Genomic DNA, 19,361 nt, shown 5'->3' with positions numbered 1-19,361 from the left:
TCAACAAATTAAATTATATAAGTTTTTTACTGATAAATTTGTTATGTGATGTAGGTCTGTATTTTCCCTCAGCACCTCATTCCCTCAATCCTCTAAAGTATTTCTGATTAAGAATAAGAACAACTTTATTTATCCCGAAGGAAATTGTTGTGCCAGAGTGTCAAGTAAAACATAACAATAATAAATAATGGTAGGAAATTGTATAAAAAGTAAAAAAAAAAAGGGGGGGAATAAGAAATACAAATAATACCATAAAGTGTCAAAGTCAAGGCTATAAAGTGTTTTAAGGTTACTTGAAAATGACTTAAAGTAATCAGAAATACTAGAATCTAGAAATATTAGAAGTACTAGAAATACTAGAAAAATGAGTTCCTTACTGACTTTTTTTTTTTTCTAATCTATTGGACAAACAGCAAGGGCTCTGAGGGATTTCGACTTGTCGCCTGATTTATTTTTTTTTCGTATTTTGTAGAGTTTTTTAAAAACTTTGCAGACAACGTCACTGCCATTGCACAAATTAAAATTGGGTTTAAATCATACAATTATTTCCCTTCATTACATGAGCTGGCTTAGAAATATGCAGTGCCACAAAGGTACAGCAATGTGTTCTGAGCTGCCACTAGATAGAGGTATTGAGCAACAAAAGCTCATGAACAGACTTTGAAATACCTACGTTATTGTAAATTGGGCTACTGTGGGTCGAAGAAGGAGAGGAGAAAGGCGTGTTCGGAAGCAGAGAGAAAAGAGGAAAGGCAAGACTCTGGGAGTGAGAGTAGGGAGTTTGAATATTGGGATGATAACAGGAAAAGATAGCGAGTTGGTTGACATGACGCTAAGAAGGAAGGTGGATATACTGTGTGTCCAGGAGAGCAGTTGGAAAGGTAGTAAGGCTAGTAGCATAGAAGCAGGCTTTAAGTTGTACTATCATGGTACTGACAGGAAGAGAAATGGAGTAGGAGTTATCTTGAAGGAGGAATTTATGAGGAATGTTCAGGAGGTGAAGTTGTGATGCTCAGTGTTGTGAGATAGATGAAGATACCCAGAGACAAGAGTGGTAATTGGTGCAGACTTCAATAGGCATGTTGGTGCAGGCAATAGAGGTGATGAAGAAGTGATGGGCAGGTTCGGTATCCGGGATGGGAATGCAGAAGAACAGATGGTGGTAGATTAGGCAAAAAGGATGGCAATGGCTGTAGTGAATACTGTTTTTCCAGAAGAGACAGGAACACGGGGTAACTTATAAGAGTGGAGGTAGGAGCACCCAGGTAGACTACATCCAGTAAAGACGAGGTAACCTGAAAGAGGTCAGTGACTGCAAAGTAGTTGTAGGACAGAGTGTGTCGAGTGTAGGACGGTGATTTGTCAGATGACTCTGGTGACGAGGAAGATCGATGAGACAAAGGAAGAAGAGAGGATAAAGCGGTGAAAGCTGAAAAGGGAGAAGAGTTGTATGGTTTTCAGGGAGGGATTGAGAAAGGCTCTGGGTGGTCAGGGAGAGCTCCCAGATGACTGGACAACTATAGCTAGTTATGGGAAAGAGTAGTGGAAACTAGACTGAGAGCAGAAGTCAGCATTTGTGAGCGGCAGTATGGCTTCATGCCAAGAAAGAGAACAGATGCAGTATTTGCTTTGAGAATGCTAATAGAAAAGTACAGAGAAGGTCGGAGGGAGCTGCATTGCGCTTTTGTAGACCTAGAAAAAGCATATGAAAGGGTGCCAAGAGAGGAACTCTGGTATGAGGTCTGCAGTGGCAGAGAAGTATGTTAGACTGGTGCAGGACATGTATGCTAGCTGCAAGACAGTGGTGCGGTGTGAAGTAGAAGTAACAGAAGTTCCAGGTGGAGGTGGGACTCACCGGGGATCAGCTCTGAGCCCCTTCTTGTTGGCAGTGGTGATGGACAGGCTGACAGATGAGGTTAGACGGGAATTTCCATGGACCATGATGTTTGAAGATGACATTGTGATCTGTAGTGAGAGCAGAAAACGGGTGGAGGAAAATCTTGAGAGGAGGAGGTAAGCGCTGGAAAGAAGAGGAGGTTAGTCGCAGCAAGATAGAATATATGTTTGTGAAAGAGGAACCCTGATGGAACAGTTATTCTACAGGGAGTGGAGAAGTTGGAGGATTTCAAGCACTTGGGGTCAACAGTTGAGAGCAACGGAGAGTGTGGAAAAGAGGCAAAGAAACGGGTCCAAGCAGGTTGGAATGGGCGGAGAAAATTGTCATGGGTACTTTGCAATAGAAGATGCAGAGGTCATTTTGGGGAATGACGAGGATGAATAGGATCAGGAATGAGTCCAGAGGAACAGCACATGTTGGATATTTTGGAGAGAAGGTCAGAGAAGCCAGACTGTTACGGTTGGTTCCCAAGAGGACAGACACAGGTTCGTAGAATCGCAGGTGGTTTAATAAGTGGATAGACCGGGAGGTCATACACACATCAGGGAAAAGACTACGCAGACTTCTCATAGCAACGAGATCAGACAATTTCTGCAACTTTGGGTCCACCTTATATACTCTTGCCTAATTAGTGGGATTGTTTCCTGGTGAGGCGTGTTCACCAGGTGCAGGGGATAACTGCCTTGATTGCTGTGCCACCTGCCTGGGGATCCGATGAGTCGTGACAGTACCCCCCCTCCAGCCTCCTCCTCCTCCTTGGACGAGGGCGCACGGCGACACGGAGCCGGTTGATCTGGATGGGTGCTATGGAACTCCTCCCACAGCCCTGGGTCCAGGATGTCCTTGCGGTGGACCCAGGAGCGTTCCTCTGGCCCGTACCCCTCCCAGTCGACCAGGTACTCCAGTTGACCCCGGCGGCGTCGAGATTGGAGTATCTGGTGTACTGCGTAGATGGGTCCCTCGTCAAGGAGGGGAGGTGGCGGAGGCGGCACAGCAACCCCAGGGCCTGCAGCGTCTGAAGAGTCAGAGGAATAGCACGGTTTTAACAGAGATACATGAAATACTGGGTGAATTTTATATTCAGGCGGGAGTCGAAGGCGAAAAGTAACCGGATTGATCTGGTGGGAGATCCTGAAGGGCCCGATATACTTTGGCCTGAGTTTTTTGCAGGGGTGTTTCATGCGAAGGTCCCGTGTCGAGAGCCAAACTTTCTGTCCCACGACATAGGCAGGGGCCTGGGCTCGGTGAGCATTTGCACAGCGGCGGCGGCGGCGTAGAGCCCCTTGCAAATGCCGGTGGGCCCTGGCCCACACCCTCTCACTCTCTCTGAACCATTGATTGACTGCTGGGACTTCTGAGGATTCTCCTGTCCAGGGAAACATGGGTGGTTGGTAGCCAAGCATGCACTGGAATGGCGTTAACCCGGTGGTTGGTTGCTGGAGGGAATTTTGAGCATATTCTGCCCAGGGAAGGAATTGACTCCAATTTGCAGGGTGTTGCTGGCAGTACGTTCGGAGGTAGCGGCATACCTCTTGGATCTTGCGTTCTGTTTGTCCATTGGTCTGGGGATGGTAACCAGACGACAAGCTCACTGTCACCCCCAGCAGGTGAAGGAAGGCTCTCCAAAACCTGGATATGAATTGGGGTCCCCGATCAGAGACGATGTCCTCCGGCAGTCCAAAGTTCCGGAAGACCTGGTTGAAGAGGGCTTCTGCAGTCTCTGATGCTGTAGGGACTCCTCTCATGGGGATCAACTTGCATGCCTTAGAAAAATCGATCCACTACCACTAGGATGCTCGTGTATCCCTTGGAGGGGGGAAGGTCTGTGGCATAATCAATGCCGAGATGGGACCAGGGTCTATTTGGGATGGGTAAGGGTTCCAGTTTCCCTGCTGGTAGGTGACGAGGCGTTCGCCCGGGCACAGTCGGGGCATTGGCTGACATATCTTCGGACGTCTCTAGACATTCCTGGCCACCAATATTTGTTTCGAAGTATGTTCTGAGTCGCACTCATTCCTGGATGCCCAGTACCTGGTGCAGAGGTGAGGAGAGATTCCCGGATGGTTTGTGGTACGTAGGTACGATTGGCCGGAGTGTTGGGTGGTGCGGGGTCGGACACTGATGCTTCCCGGATTTCTTCATCCAGGCTCCACCGGATGGGGTTTACTAGCACACAGTCACGCAGGATTTTCTCCGGTTCTTCTGGGGCGTTTTCTGGAGAGTGAATCCGTGACAGAGCGTCGGCTCGCCCATTGAGAGTGCCAGGGCGATATCGGATGTGGAACTGAAATTGGGTGAAGAAGAGGGCCCATCTTGCTTGGCGGGGGTTTAGCCTCTTGGCTTGGCGCAGGTACTGCAAGTTCTTGTGGTCGGTTAGCACCGTGAATGGGTATTTTGCGCCCTCAAGCCAGTGGCGCCACTCGTCCAATGCCAGCTTGATGGCCAGGAGCTCTCTATTGCCGATATCATAATTGCTCTCTGCTGAACTCATCCTCTTTGAAAAGAAAGCACAGGGCTGGAGTCGGGCTGGCTTTCCATGGGGTTGGGACAGGACGGCTCCCACCCCCGTGGTCGAAGCATCAACCTCCACTGTGAAGGGAAGATCTGGGTCCGGGTGGTGCAGCAGAGGGGCGGACGCGAAGGCCTTCTTGAGCTCCAGGAAGGCTCGTGTGGCGGTTGGGTTCCAATGCAGGCGTTTTGGTTTGCCGCGTAACAGGGAGGTGAGGGGCGTAGCCAGTTGGCTGAAGTTCTCTATGAACCGTCGGTAGAAGTTAGCGAACCCCAGAAACCTCTGTAGTTGCTTGATTGTCTGGGGTTGAGGCCAAGAGTGGACGGCACTGACCTTTTCTTTATCCATACTCACTCCCTGTGGATGGAGGTGGTAGCCGAGGAACTGGACGGTGGTCTGGTGGAACAGGCATTTCTCTGCCTTGAGGAACAGTTGGTGTTCGCGAAGCCTGGTGAGGACCTGGGTGACATGGCGAATGTGACTGGACAGATCAGGGGAGTGGATCAGGATGTCATCTATATAGACGACCACAAATTTTTGGAGGCAGTCTCTGAAAATCTCGTTCATGAAGCCTTGGAACACAGAAGGGGCATTGGCTAGGCCATATGGCATGACCCTGTACTCCCAGTGACCAGAGGGGGTTACGAAGGCAGTTTTCCACTCATCCCCTCTTCGAATGCGCACCGGGTTATAGGCGCTCCGGAGGTCCAGTTTGGTGAATATTTTGGACCCCCGGAGGGACTCCAAAGCCGCTGGCACCAAGGGTAGAGGATAACGGAATTTTACGGTGGCTTGGTTCAGGATCCGGTAGTCCACACAGGGCCTCAACCCTCCATCCTTCTTTGCGATGAAGAATGGCGAGGCCGCAGGGGATTTCGACGGTCGGATATAGCCCTGGCGCGGGGATTCCTCTATATAGGTCTCCATGGCCGCCTGTTCAGGGAGAGAGAGAGGGTAGATCTTTCCGTTCGGTAGCGGTTGGCCTGGAAGTAGATCGATCGCACAGTCCCAGGGACGATGGGGAGGCAGCGCGGCGGCTCGTTGGGAGCTGAAGACGTCCTGAAAACCCGCATACTGGGAAGGGATCTGGGCCCGGTGGTCTTGCTTGGGGCTTTCTACTGATGTGGCGTAGAGATGTACTATTCTCCTTGGAGGGAGCTGGGGAAAACAGTGCTCCTTGAAAGTCTCACCCCAGCGCAGGATTTCCCCAGTGGCCCAGGAAACCGTAGGCTCATGCGCCCTCAACCAAGGTCTGCCTAACACCAGATCTATCTGGGATTCCTCCAGGACATGAAACGAAATGTTCTCCACATGCAGAACCCCAATGCTAAGCCGAAGGGAGGAGGTTTGTGTGTTGACTTGCCTGGAAGACAGAGGTTTTCCCATCACTGATCGTACGGTGAAGGAGGGGGAACACGGGAGCCGGGGAATTTGTAGCTGTCGGCAGAGTGCACCGGAGATGAAGTTCCCTGCCGAGCCGGAGTCCAGGAGGGCGTGCACCAGGTGGGTAGAGTCAGACACACAAAGCTGGGCTGGGATAGTCAATGGTGTCAAGTAGACGTTAGGAGAAAGCACAGCGCCTACCTGGGGTGTTGGAGGTCTCGTGGGGCAGTGTGATATCCGGTGATCCTTATCTCCACAGTAGAGGCAGAGGCGGTTGGCTATGCGTCTGCGTCTCTCTGTGGTTGATAATTGGAGGGCATCCACCTCCATGGCCTCTCCTGCTTGCTCCGGCTGGTTCCGGGACGGCCCTGTGGCAGACCTTCCCGGGACAGAGAAACAGGCCTCTCTCCGGTGCGATACCCGGATGGCTAGCTGGATGAACCTCTCCAACCCCATGCCGTCATCGTACGCCGCCAGGTGGAGGCGCAGGGAGGTGTTCAGGCCTTGTCGAAACTTGGCCAGAAGGGCTGGCTCATTCCATCCACTGGCGGCTGCTAGCGTCCGGAACTGTAGGGCGTACTCCACGATGGACCCCTTCCCCTGGCGGAGGTTGAAAAGTCGAGCCTGGAGGGAGGAATCCCCATCGGGCAGGCTGAAGGCTTCTAGGAAGTGCTCCATGAAGTTCTGCGCTGTCGCCGTCACAGTGCCTGGGGTATTCCAGATCGCTTCCGCCCACTGGAGTGCCTTACCCGACAGGAGGGAGCTGACGTAGGCGATCTTGGACTTCTCCGTGGGGAACCGAGCGGGCTGCATCTCAAACATCAGCGAGCATTGTAACAGAAAGCCCTTACAACTTTCTGGTGCGCCGGAGTAGGTGGCCGGGCTAGCCATCGGGGCAGCCTGGATGACCTGATGAGGCGTGGAAGAGCTTGTGGGCTCCATACCGGGTCTGATCTTCTGTTACGGTTGGTTCCCGAGAGGACAGACACAGGTTCGTAGAATCGCAGGTGGTTTAATAAGTGGATAGACCGGGAGGTCGTACGCACATCAGGGAGAAGACTACGCAGACTTCTCATAGCAACGAGATCAGACAATGTCTGCAACTTTGGGTCCACCTTATATACTCTTGCCTAATTAGTGGGATTGTTTCCTGGTGAGGCGTGTTCACCATGCTGTGCCACCTGCCTGGGGATCCGATGAGTCGTGACACAGACTGAGATAGTTCAGTCATGTACAGAGGAGGGATAGTGAATATATTGGTAGACGGATGCTAGAATTGGAGCTGCCAGGCAAGAGATGTAATTCTAAATGTGTTCTTAAATGCATTTTCTGACATATACTGTGTATGAGAAAAATAAAACATCAATGAGAATGACAAGAGCCCAAGTAAACAAAGAACCACATATATTTATTCATATCAGCATTTACAACTTTCCATAATCCAGTTATTTACAAGAATCAATAGAACACATCAAATCAGGAATATCTCGAAATCACACATATGGCACTGAGTGGTAAGAAAAAGAGCGATCATACAAATAGACAATCATCAAGTTTTTAATGGGAAAGAGGATATCTGACACCATTGCGGCATGACGTGTGACATTTTACAATCAATGAAAAGCGGTTTTTTTCTTTTCTGTCTAGGCTGCAGAATGTTTTACTTCAAAAGCTCCGCAAACCAACTCGCACAACTTTTACATGAAATGACTGCTATTATTTTTCCTGCGGTAATGTTCTTGTGAAGATCGCACCAAGTTACACGTCCCCTAGGCCGCGTTACAAAGCTGCTAACTGTATCCCAGTTCACGTTTCAAATAATGCTGGTAATAAAGCCTAGCTGCTCCACTTTTAAGTGCCAATCATGTGTAATCTATATAAATATCACCGTAATTTCCTGACTATAAGCCTCTACCTTTTTTTTCTCCATCAATGATGCGGCTAATTTATGGCTTTCTTTTGGCTAACAAGCTTCATGCTACCAAAACATTTAGCACCATCACGTCAGACCGATGAAATTACCGTGAAATTCCGAGGACGTTCAATTCCGACATTGAAAAAGACGACTGTAACGGGTTAATTTTTTTTTTTTGTAATGAACTTTTTCTGGTGTTATTTATCATTATTTTTTTCACTAGCCGTGTTACAGGCACTGTTCGGGGAAAAAAATAGCATTTCCGGCACATGTTTGTGGATGCCACCGGTATGTATTTAATCAAAAAATGTTTCTGTGTCACATATTTCTGATGTTACAATGTGATATTACAACTGCAGCTTATAGACAAGTACGCCCTACAGATATACACATTTATTTTTAGCCGGTGCGGCTTATATTCAGGAAATTACGGTACATCAGGTTACAACCAAAATTACCAGCATGGCAACACTGGAAATATTTTTTGCCGAATTTCCTGGTGAAACTCACTTAAAACATGGAGTTTTCTAAAGAGAACAGACAGGGGGGGGGGGGGGGAGAAGAATAATTAAAAATTCCCTATTTACTGTTAAGTTTAGGGTCTTTTTTTTTTAATTTTTTTTTTTTTTTTTTATGGCATTGCACTAAAAACATGGGCGTTTAAATAAGAGTCAATGTGTGACAATCATGAGGCAGCATGTTTTACAAATGCGAGATCTGAAGAAAGTGTGCCTTCTAGCGGCCATTATTTGACTACGATAACAGTCTGTCACGTCAACGCTGTGCGGCTGCAGTGAGTCTTATCTTTCGTCCAGGAAGGTTAAAGTGCTTAAGGTTGATTTTTCTGTCTGATGCCTTGTATCGGCGTGTCTCCCGAACACATATTCAATGTCACGGCCGAAACCTCTGCGTACTGGAACTTGAGAAAAACAAAAACAAAAACAAAACAGATACATCCGTTGAATAACCAGGCAAAATCTGTGTTATTCTAGCCGACTTTAGCATACCGGATACTCTGTTTGTGTGGTTATGCAAACAATATGCGAGTGTAAAATATTTACGCAGGACTATCTCAGAAAATTAGAATATTGTGATAAAGTTCTTTACCTTCTGTATTAAAAAAATGAAATAAATTAAAAAAAAATTAAAAAACAAAAATTCCTTTTTCATGATATTCTAATATTTTGAGATAGGATTTTTGAGTTGTTTTTTTTTAAGCCATAATCAGCAATATTAAAATAATAAAAGGCTTGCAATATTTCAGTTGATTTGTAATGAATCCAGAATGTATGACATTTTTGTTTTTGTAATTACAGAAGATAAAGAACTTTAGCACAATATTCTAATTTTCTGAGACAATCCTGTACGATCCCACAGGGGTGGTTTTATACCACATATAACCATTAATACTACTAATACTTTGGTCATATATTTTATATATTTTTTTCTCTAGCATGTACACGCAGCAGCCTCCAGAGTATAACTGTTAAATCAAACATAAAGAGCTGACGTTGGGCCAGAATATATTCTTCTTTCTTATACGACCCAGTTCTGAAACTGATAAAAAAAGGCCCAGAATGGTGAGCTATTTCAGAAACCCTTTCATATTAATAATAATAATATCTGCGTTGTTACGTGCGTTATATAAAGTACGTAACAACATAAATGGGATTTGTTAAAGTGATGGCGGTACCGGTATTCTTTTTGTTAAATGATCATTTGTAACTTCCCTTCCCATCCTTTTCTTTGCAGCTCTATATTGAATCTCTGCGTTTTGCGATATTTGAAACGTATGCAACTTTACTATAAGTGATAATTCACTTTTGCTGTTGGTTCAAAATATTTTAACCTTTTCATCCGGAGACACCGACTGAAACGTGGCAGCTTATAAAATGAATTCCGTCAAATCTGACTTTATATAAAGCAAAATCGTGCTTGCCAGCTATCTCACAATAAACTTGCAACTGTTTCACAAATACTTTAAAATGTATTAAAACTTTATAATAACTACACACTGTTGAGTATTAGTTTAGTATTCATTATTTATCAAGAATTATTTATAACATTAATAAACATTGGAATACATTGACTGTTTTGCTTGCTTTAAAAGCCCCATGTATAATGTAACCTAATGATATCATTACAACTTTATGAATGATGGATTTACCGCTTATAAATCTTTTTTTTTTTTTTTAATTGAAGGAGAAATTGCGTATTCTGTCCCGACGGTTAGTGTGAACGCTGAGAAATGTAACTCATGATTAATGCACGTAGTCAAAAACCAATTTACGCAACCTGGCAGAAGCGGAAAAATATATACATATCTTACAGACATAGACATGAGATTAAAAGGACACAGATGAATAAAAAATGTATATATTTTATAGGACCGCTTGTATTTTCTTGAAAAGTCAAGTGTGATATCCCTGTCGATCAGGAGGTACCGCTCACGTTTCTTGGCGGAGGACAGGCGATCCTCACTTTGAATTAACTCGAAAATTGTTTGAAAAAATTTAGAAATTGTTTACGCTACTATAATTGCATTAAATGATATTGTGTCGAGGGGTGTCCGACACGTTTTTATTCTTAAAAATACCATAAAGCACATGGATTTTATTTATCCCAATAAAATGCTATCATTTGTGTTTGTAAATAACAAATTCATATTATTAATGGGGGGTTGATTTGCAAGTAATGAATGAAGTATTTACTAATACGTAACTAATGGCTCATAGTGTGCAGCTGTTATAAAGTGTGATCTAATACTTGATATAAATGAAATACAGTTAGGAGCGCCAATGTCCTATAAGTAGACAATGGGCATGCAGTGCATTTTCAGAATATCTTTGTACACAACCTTTACATGCAGCATTAAAAACTGCTTTTGTATAATGCTTTCTGAATGAAGCGCCGCCTCTGAGAACAATATATGAAACGTTCCCTCGTTTTTCTTCAGATCGGTGCAGGAACCGCTGCATTTTACACTGACTTTTCAGAGGTTGTCCTTCATTCAAAACCGGGGGGCACAGATAGCTCTAAAAAATAGCTCCATTTTAACACTGACATAGAAGTGAGGCTTTTCCTTGCGTATGCTTTCATGGATGAATGTTATTTCCCGATATTCCTGGCATCTAGTCCGAAGAGTCCTGTTGGAAATTCAACGCCTGGAGAAACGGGGAGGTTTTTCGGAATATAGCGCGTAAGACGGGTGCAGGACATGTATGGTCCGTCCTTCTTGCCAGTACAGATTCCCTGGAGACCTTAGGTGAACAAACTGCACAAAATATGAAGAGAGGGATTCTTATTGCCATTTAAAAAAAAGCAAGATATAAGAATTCATATTTACAAAACAAGACTCGTGGCACTAAGGCACTGGCCAGTTGATTGAATCACAAAACAATCTAATGAAACTGATGAAATCGCCATCATCAAAAAAATGCTAATCTCATTAATTTACATTTCCGTGCGCATGGTTTGCTTACGAAGACTTCAATCTGAATTTAAAGTTTACCCAAAAAAAAAATCTAACTGATATAATGGGATAATTATCAGTTATCAGGAGCACTGAATTAATGAAGAATTAAATAGTCCAGATTGATTGATATTATAGTGCTGTATAAATAAATAGTGCTGTAAAATCTGCGAACATTTCTACAAGGCTTGCAGCTACACTGATTTCATTCATCCTTTTTCGGAAGGCTTCTCGCTGGATATTGTCGGATCAGCAACACGGATCGAATCATGACAGAGCGCCAAAATAGACATTATTGAATAGATTAATGTATAAATAAATAAAACCAACGGCCACTTACCAGCTTTCTCTGACTGCTTCGATGTCACTCACAAGATTCTGTGCTAAACAGATTCCAAAGATCTAGAATAGAAAAAAAAAAGTGTTATTCTAAAAAATATAGAAGAAATGTCATATAAAAATATGTACATATCTTTATCAGAGCAGGGCCATTCATTTGTTATTTAATTTTTATGGACGGGCCAACTAGGTACCATGTTGAACAGAATGAAAATTGCAATTTAATTATTTACATTTTTTTTCTACTTTCAAAATTTTGTAATCATCCAAAAATTAAAATGAACAAAATTACAATCAGGATTACAAAATTAAACAAAACTTAAAAATAAAGAGCTTTTACATTCAATATTGATTGAAAATAATTATTAAAATATTCAAAAAAAAAATAGTTTGGAAAAGAAAAATTGGCCGGATGTGTCTCACATATGTGTTGAGTCATTAAATATTTTTCATAAATATATATATTTTCTTCATTTCCTCACTTGTAGTAATGCAATCCCAATAAAGATGCCCGCCACCACTGTCAGGTTGTCTTGAAGCCACTTCTCAAACTGCGGGACGCAGCCTTTTATATAGATGAACATCCGCTGCTCTGAGTCCTGGAAGTCCAGGAGATCAGGTCAGCCTTGGAACCGTCATTTGAGGTGGAAATGTTTTGCACGCAACTTTTCTTCACGAGATCACGGTAAACATACGGTCACGCTGACATATATTTGACGCTGACTGTTATTTTTAAAGGAAGCACATGATTCTCTTTTCACGCTTCCCTCCCAGAAGCCCTCCACGATAAAATTCCCCGAACCGATGTTATTCGGTCGTCCGGTCTGAAGTGTTTCACTGTGTTTCTGGTTAAAATCCTTTACTTTCTTCACATTTCATGAAAGGAAAAACAAACACAGCCTTTCCTTACATTATGCTGCAATGGACTGCAGCCAAACTTAATCATGGGGGAGGGGTTTCAATTTCCATTGCATTGCTGCTGCATGAGTAATACCACAAGTAGCGATGGGAAGCCAACTGCAGTATTTTGAAGAAGTGAAAGGAGAATATTGTGCCCTGGGTGGAGTACCTGATGACCTCATGCAACCATAAAAAGAAAAAAAAAAAAAAAAAAGCAAGCAAAACATGTTCACGGTCCATTCGAAATGTTTTTTGGAGAGCGGTAAAAAAAAAAAAAAAAAGAGGATCTCACCGTTTTACCTCTGATGTCATATCCACACTGGGTGTTGATTACATCTTCCTATGAAGAATAACAGATTTTTTTACGCTTACAAATTTCCCAGAAGTGACATTATTTAGAGGAAACACACCACTGTTGATAATGCATTCACGTATTGGGATTCACATTCTTATCTTTCCTCTTTCTGCAGTTTCGGTTTTATTTGAAAAGACAAATCTCGAATCCTTAAATGTCTCGAGATGAGATTTTCTTCTGTATGTGTCTATTGATATTAACATTCTGTGAAAAGTAGATCTTATTTACAATTACCATAGACCCTTAAGGGTTGTCAGAAAAAAAAAAAGTACTACGTGTCAAAAAAGTTGGCCGATAGGCTACATCTCTTTGTCCCCAACGGTATATTTGCGAGAGTTGTTTCCGAAAACCTTCAAAATGAAAGTTCCTTCAAAGTGAAAATTAAAAAAAAAAAAAAAAATTTGGGGGTATGTTAAAGAGATCTGCCTAAATCCGTGGTGCTCGCAGCAGCCAGATGCATTTATTTGGTCGACGCGGACGTGCAGAAAACCCAAAACGTCAACGCTTTTCAGATGTCAGCTAGCGTAGCCGCAAACAGTGACAACGCACACTTGAAGGTCGCTGACCTATAGCCGCTTACAAAAGAACGGCATTCCCGTGAAGCGGCTGACGGCGCATTCACGACGCTCTTTCTTTGTGTTTCATAATAGAGTTTAAGTCAAACGACATTTGAATCAAATTACAGTAATGATGATAAAAATAGCAACGGGTCGATTTTGCGGTATCCGCCTAGATCAGCGGTCGGCAACCTATGGCTCGCTAGCCAAATATGGCTCTTTCGGTGACGACATACGGCTCCCAGACAATTTTGAGTTAAAAAAAAAAAATTGGAACTTATTTTAAAATATTTTGTGATATTTCTTCATTTTAAAGTAACTAAAAGTAACTTTAAAGTAACATTTTAAAGTAACTAAAAAATTTTTTTGAAGATAAATTTCAGGGGTCACCCGTCGGTCGGGTCGGGAAACAATAGCTTCCGAGCACATCAGAGAGCCAAATAGTTTATCCGCTTCAACTGTTGTAACGCAAAAGATGGCGAAAAAGAAAAAAAGACGATGATTACCGTGCATGGAATTAGCATTTGGATCTGCGGTATGTCTAATATGCAATGATAAAATTGCATCGATGAAACGGTCAAATATAAAGCGGCACTTCGAACAAATCCATGCGGCACCAGAAGTCGCGTAAAAAGTAAGTCGTATTTAATTTATTATTAAAATACTATATGGCTCTTGATGAAATATATTTCAAAACATTTGGCTAACCTCGATACTATGAGAAATAATGCAATTTTTTTATGTGTATTCCAGGAGGTGAGCATCCAGCCTCCAGTGCGATGACGTCTCAGGGAACGGCATGTATCATATCCCTGGAATTTGTGCTATTTGTTATTACTTGTTAATGTCCATGGGTCAGCAAAAACAAGGACTGTCGTCCAACCCGAGGAATCGTGAACCCTGTCTATTATTTTTTTTGCTGAAACGCAGGTTTTTTGTTTTTTTTTCACAGCCTTGCACAGTTTGCAGCTTTTGCAGCATTTTGCTGCCAAACTCCCTCCCACCCCACCCTCCCGAAACAAAACAACAGTCTCGGTCAAGATAAGTCCTCGGCCCAGAAAGGGAAGACTAACGGCGCGCCTCACATTGCTAATTTCACCCCTTTAAACTAGAGCAGTGGTTCTTAACCTTGTTGGAGGTACTGAACCCCACCTGTTTTACACGCGCATTCACCGAACCCTTCTTTATTGGATCGAGGATCGTGTCGTTGATGGGTGCAAAGAACAGGCAGAGTAGCCTTTTCATGGAATCTGGCTCCCTTCACCTTGAATTCAGCAAGCGCTATGTTCTTGTAGTTCCCATCTCCACGCAGCTGAAGGAAACCTTCCCTTAGTTTTGCCGGTGCCGGACTAGAACTGCTCATCTTGTCTTTGCAAATCCTGCATTTAGGACATCGATTCCGATCGCGTTCCGTCACACATGTGAATCCGTATTGTACGTGTTCTTCCGACCGCTTTCTTTTTTCGCCCGACATAATTAGTATGAAGGGATTCAAATGTTAAGAAAGAAATCACATGACGTACCATCACGACAGTCATAAGTTACTACAACTGAGCGCGCCAAAATCCCCGCGGCACGGATAGGCCGAGCTATGTAGCGTGATCACCCGCGGCCGGTGATGTCATCACCAATGCGTGTCTTGACCTCCGCCGAACCCCTGGGGTTCGATCGAACCCCGGGTTAAGAACCACTGAACTAGAGTGTCTCTCACATGTACAAGTCTGGCACTATGAATGTTTCTGAGTTGGCTATTTGGTTAGGGGTCACTTCTGACTTCCGACTACAAGTACTTCGGATCTTCGGCGACTGAATTGCGCTTTGGATAAAAGCGTCCGACTTCATCGGGAGGACATACCGCCGGATCTTTAGTGCAGCAAGAAAAGGGCACGCCGCACTTCTCACGACTCGGGTTCGAATCCGTGCAGTTGAAGTAGATGTTCAAATTCCAATCGTCGGCTCCAAAAGCTCCGCAACACTCCCACTACGGGTTCAAACAGAAAGAACGTCACACGGCGTCGGCGGGGTCGCCGAAATCGACGACTTCGCGCCGGTTCGGAAGGAAAAGCTCACGTATTCCTGGGTGAAGTCGATCAGGTTCTGCAGATCGATGTCGTCTCTGTAGGCCCGGATGTTGTTGTTAATAAAAGAGTTGAGCTGGTCCTTGATCCAGTCCTTGAAGACGAAGGCCAGGACTCCCGCGGTCAGCTCCAGGAAGAAGATGATCCCGAGGAACACGGAGAACTAAAAGTACAAAAAGCGAAACGTGGAGCGATAGCCGACTTTCCCCGCTTCTCCGTTTGATCGGCCGACCTACGAATTTGAGCAGGAACGAGTTTTCCCGCAGCGCTCCGATGCAGCCGGCAAATCCCAGGATGAACATCACGCCGCCCACCACCAGGAAGAGCCAGACGGGATCGAAGCCCCCCAGATCCGTGATGGATGAGATGTTGGACAGAACGCCCTGGTGAGGAAACACAAAGAGATGAATCGGAGGGATGCGTGTAGCAGATCGGATTAAGCAAATAGCAACTTATTTTAGCTTAAAAAGCAAATATTACATAATGGTTGTACGCTCCGCTTATTACACAAGATACTTTTGGCCTCGGAGTTGAGCTTATATATAAAAAAATGACAGTTGCTTTCAGAAAAGTGTCTTTTTAACCAGCGGACACGTATTTTAACTTGTGTTTTTAGGAATTATATTGTTACATTTTGTGTTATTATCAACTGTTATAACACTAAGCCAATGGAAGATAATACAATAACCGCAGTAACCTTTTTTTTTTTCAGTGAAACTTACTGAGTCTGTCTTTCTTTCAAACGCACACACACACACACACACACACACACACACACCCAAGTGAACACAGAGGAAGGTTTCAGGGAGAGGGATCAGAGCCCATTGTTCAGAAGGGCATCCCACCAGAAAGCCCGACATTCCTTTGTGATTCAGTACGTCGCTGCATTTCGAGCAGAGAAACGGGTATAAACAAGAAGTGATTCGAGTAACTGAGCCTGCGGGTTTGTGAATTTTTCCGCGGGAAAGGTCAAAAGCCGCCGTCCGGGCCGCGCGACTCACCTTCTCGCTCCATGCCCACAAGCCGATGCCGAGGAACGCCACTCCGAGGAACTGACAGAAAAAGAAAAAAAAAAACCAGAGAGACGGGAGAAGGGGATGATTCCTCTGCGACCGCGGCGCGCAGTCATAACACAGAAGAACACAAGAGATTTTCCTGGCAGTCGTCCCTGACAAAATGTTTCTCATCTCAGTCTGCAGAATCAGCAGGAGGCTGCCACATTAGAAATGGTTCTTTTTATCGCGGTGACATGTACATTTTGTACATGGAGTTCATCTCGGAAGTTTCTAAACTTCTATGTAAACTTCTATGTATAAAAAAAAAAAAAAAGGCCATAGACGAATGATTAAGTCCATAGAATTATGACGGATTTGAATTTGTGATTTGGTCACATCGATTTGAGAAAATAAGCTTATAGCGGATTAATAGAGGTTGGTAAAATCATAAAATTGTTAAGAAAAAAAAACATATCGGTGAAACGGCTGCAGAGGAGGAAATGTTATATGAATGGCGGAGGGTTGAGACGGGACAATGCATCTGACGGATGGCCTTCCTGCTCAGCACTGTGAATGAAAATAAACACAAAGAGGAACCAACTGTACCGATGTCGGATAAACGCTTTTTATTTTAGCTTATGATCCCTTTTAGCGAGGGAAGAAAAGCAACAGGTATCACGGGGAATAAAATATCGAAGACGTGATGCAACAAGAAATAGGGCCGCGTCGTCTTTAATCGTAAAGTTCGACGTGTTTCGTTTCCTTGAATCATTTCGGCGGAGTATTTATCATCAGGAAGTGCGCATTTATGACCTCTTTTTAACCAAGTGACAGGATATTACACCACACAACGTGCGCGACCGTGTGTGTTCTTGTTTTACCGCACAGGCCTTTACGGTGAAAACTATATTTTGCGGTGTTTTAGTGCGATAAAGTTGGTGCAGAATGCTGCTAGCTGTTACTAATATGGATTAAAACGGCAACACGATTCCTACATTTTGATCAATGTGTAGAAAATTTGAGTTTGTGTAACGTGAATATCATTCTTCTGTGATCAAGTTCAATAATTTGCCTCTGTATTGGGAAATCATAACGAGTCATTTAAACAATTTCGGGATTTTTCTTTATGATGTAACTAAAAGTAGTATCGCAAATTTGCGCCCATGAATAAAGAGATCGAAGACATTGTATAAACCGTTATAAAAACAGTGTTACTACTAATACATATGCTATCGCTGATTTAGTACGCCTATGTTTATATCATTTTAAGAGATAAATTGTTGCAATACGATGAATCAAGAGGCGACTTGTGATGAAATCCCAACAAATTCGGAGTAATATTGATTTCTCCAGTTGAACAGCTGGATTCTGTTTTAGGTGTGTGTGTGTGTGTGTGTGTGTGTGTGTCACTGACCAAGTGACTATCGAACCATGCAAGGCTTCAGTGTATTTGTGACGTCACAAAAGGTGGCGGAGGTCGCAAATTATCTTTGTTGCCTTGAACGCCTCTTTGTTATTTTCGCATATAGATTTGATTCCAGCTGCAGACTGCCAAGCGCAGGCATGCAGAGGAAATACAAAAAAAAAAAAAAATTATATACATTTATAATATTTTTAAGACTTTCGCCGATAAACAATGACAATAACATCTGGCGGGTGGTGGGTGTTGTTGTGCTGCGGGATGCAGTGATGAGACCAGACCACCCGCAAGAAAGACAAAAAAAAGAAGAAAATGGATTTCAAAATGTCCTCAGACGAGGACAAGGGGGTACCCCAACCTTTTGCATGTAAATAAACGACACCCCCAAATCTCCCACACCTCAACTCCCCCCCCTCCCCCATTTAAGCGGTCCACGCTGCAGCCCCGCAACCCCACGCAACAATAACAACGCAAGTGCACCAGGGCTTCGGGGCTTGTAAGGATGGACTCGGCTGGGTCAGGTAGCACCGGTGGAGGCCCGAAAAGATGGCAAAGGAGAAGAAAAGGCCCCAAAAAAAAAGAGAGAAACTCACCCAGAATATGATGTTAAATCCGAAAATGAAGTATTTGATACAGCAGCTCACTTCATGAGCCTTGAAATGCTTCCCTGACATCATCCTGGGGGTTTCGGTTGGGGGTGGGGGGTCACATCTACTCCTGAAGGATGTCGGACGTGGAGACACACAATGTTTTTGCCCTTTAAACAAATATATATCTATATATTTTTAAAAATAAAGGAGGGAAGGGGGGGGGGGGGGGCTGTTTCAGCGTCGGATGACAGACATCGTCCCGGAGCGAAAAGCAGCTGCTGTGTCCGGAGGAGCGACTCGTTCGTCGGCGAGGAGGAGGGTTGAAGAAGGGGGAGGGTGTCCGTATTCCCGCTGCGGATGAGGGTGGAGGAAAAGGTTGTCGGCGGTGAATTATAAATCCTCAGAAAAAAAATATCAACCGGATTAAAAAGCGATAGTCTTCTATCTGACCCATTATCTAGACATGGCTGAGTAAATTGACGTGTTCGGCAGCCAATCGGGGCGCTTGACTGTCAGAGGGGGCGGGACTTCCGGTCCGCTTTAAAAAGCACGACGTTTATTTATTAATAAATAGTTTTATGAATTGCGACAACACGAATTAATGACAAATTTTATGACGACACTCATTGATAACGTTTATTTTTATTTATTTTATTAATCGTCACGTTCCTAAAGACTTAAAAGTCACATTTGCAAAAATATTCAGTTTAACTATATAAGACAACACATGAGACATACGACTAACATCTAACTGAGATTATTCATTTTTTATAATTTATTATAATTATTATATTATGATTATTTATCATTGTTCTGTGACAACAATTAATACAATTACCAGTTTATTAACAGGAGATGGTTTCATTATGCCGATTTCCACATGTCAAGTGTGTTATCGAGTCATTTTTACCAGTCATGTAAACTCTCGTCCTTTCAAATATTCTCATTTCT

The 19,361-nt window shown here is 43.7% G+C and overlaps 2 protein-coding genes across 5 annotated transcripts in view; one reads left to right on the top strand and one right to left on the bottom strand.

Moving 5' to 3' along the window:
- The window catches only part of LOC147228151 (uncharacterized protein C4orf54-like), a 52,366-nt gene extending 38,168 nt beyond the window's left edge, over positions 1-14,198 (top strand). The window contains exon 3 of the transcript XR_015106898.1: positions 14,081-14,198. The gene's annotated coding sequence lies outside the window, so the exon portion shown is untranslated. The remainder of the gene's footprint in view (positions 1-14,080) is intronic.
- Positions 8,441-18,870, bottom strand: LOC147228150 (tetraspanin-5). Of its 4 annotated transcripts, none has more exons than XM_086156388.1 (9): positions 18,414-18,870; positions 16,407-16,457; positions 15,642-15,788; positions 15,398-15,568; positions 15,183-15,308; positions 12,708-12,755; positions 11,998-12,114; positions 11,517-11,578; positions 8,441-8,623 (listed from the first exon to the last, which is right to left on the bottom strand). In XM_086156388.1, the coding sequence occupies exons 1-9, from the start codon at positions 18,495-18,497 to the stop codon at positions 8,596-8,598; spliced, it is 834 nt and encodes a 277-aa protein (XP_086012514.1). In that variant the 5' UTR covers positions 18,498-18,870; the 3' UTR covers positions 8,441-8,595. The 4 variants fall into 4 exon arrangements, with proteins under 4 accessions (XP_086012514.1, XP_086012517.1, XP_086012515.1 ...); XM_086156389.1 differs by lacking the exon at positions 8,441-8,623 and adding an exon at positions 10,401-10,978; XM_086156391.1 differs by lacking the exon at positions 12,708-12,755 and having other exon boundaries at positions 18,414-18,863.
- Positions 18,871-19,361: the final 491 nt, after the last annotated feature.

Source organism: Fistularia commersonii, chromosome 12, assembly GCF_037954325.1.
Source record: "Fistularia commersonii isolate RoL2024-O1a breed Wild chromosome 12, RoL_Fcom_v1.0, whole genome shotgun sequence".
Lineage (NCBI taxonomy): Eukaryota > Metazoa > Chordata > Actinopteri > Syngnathiformes > Fistulariidae > Fistularia > Fistularia commersonii.
Note: the sequence above shows the minus strand (reverse complement) of the source record. Positions and strands in the feature narration are given on the sequence as shown.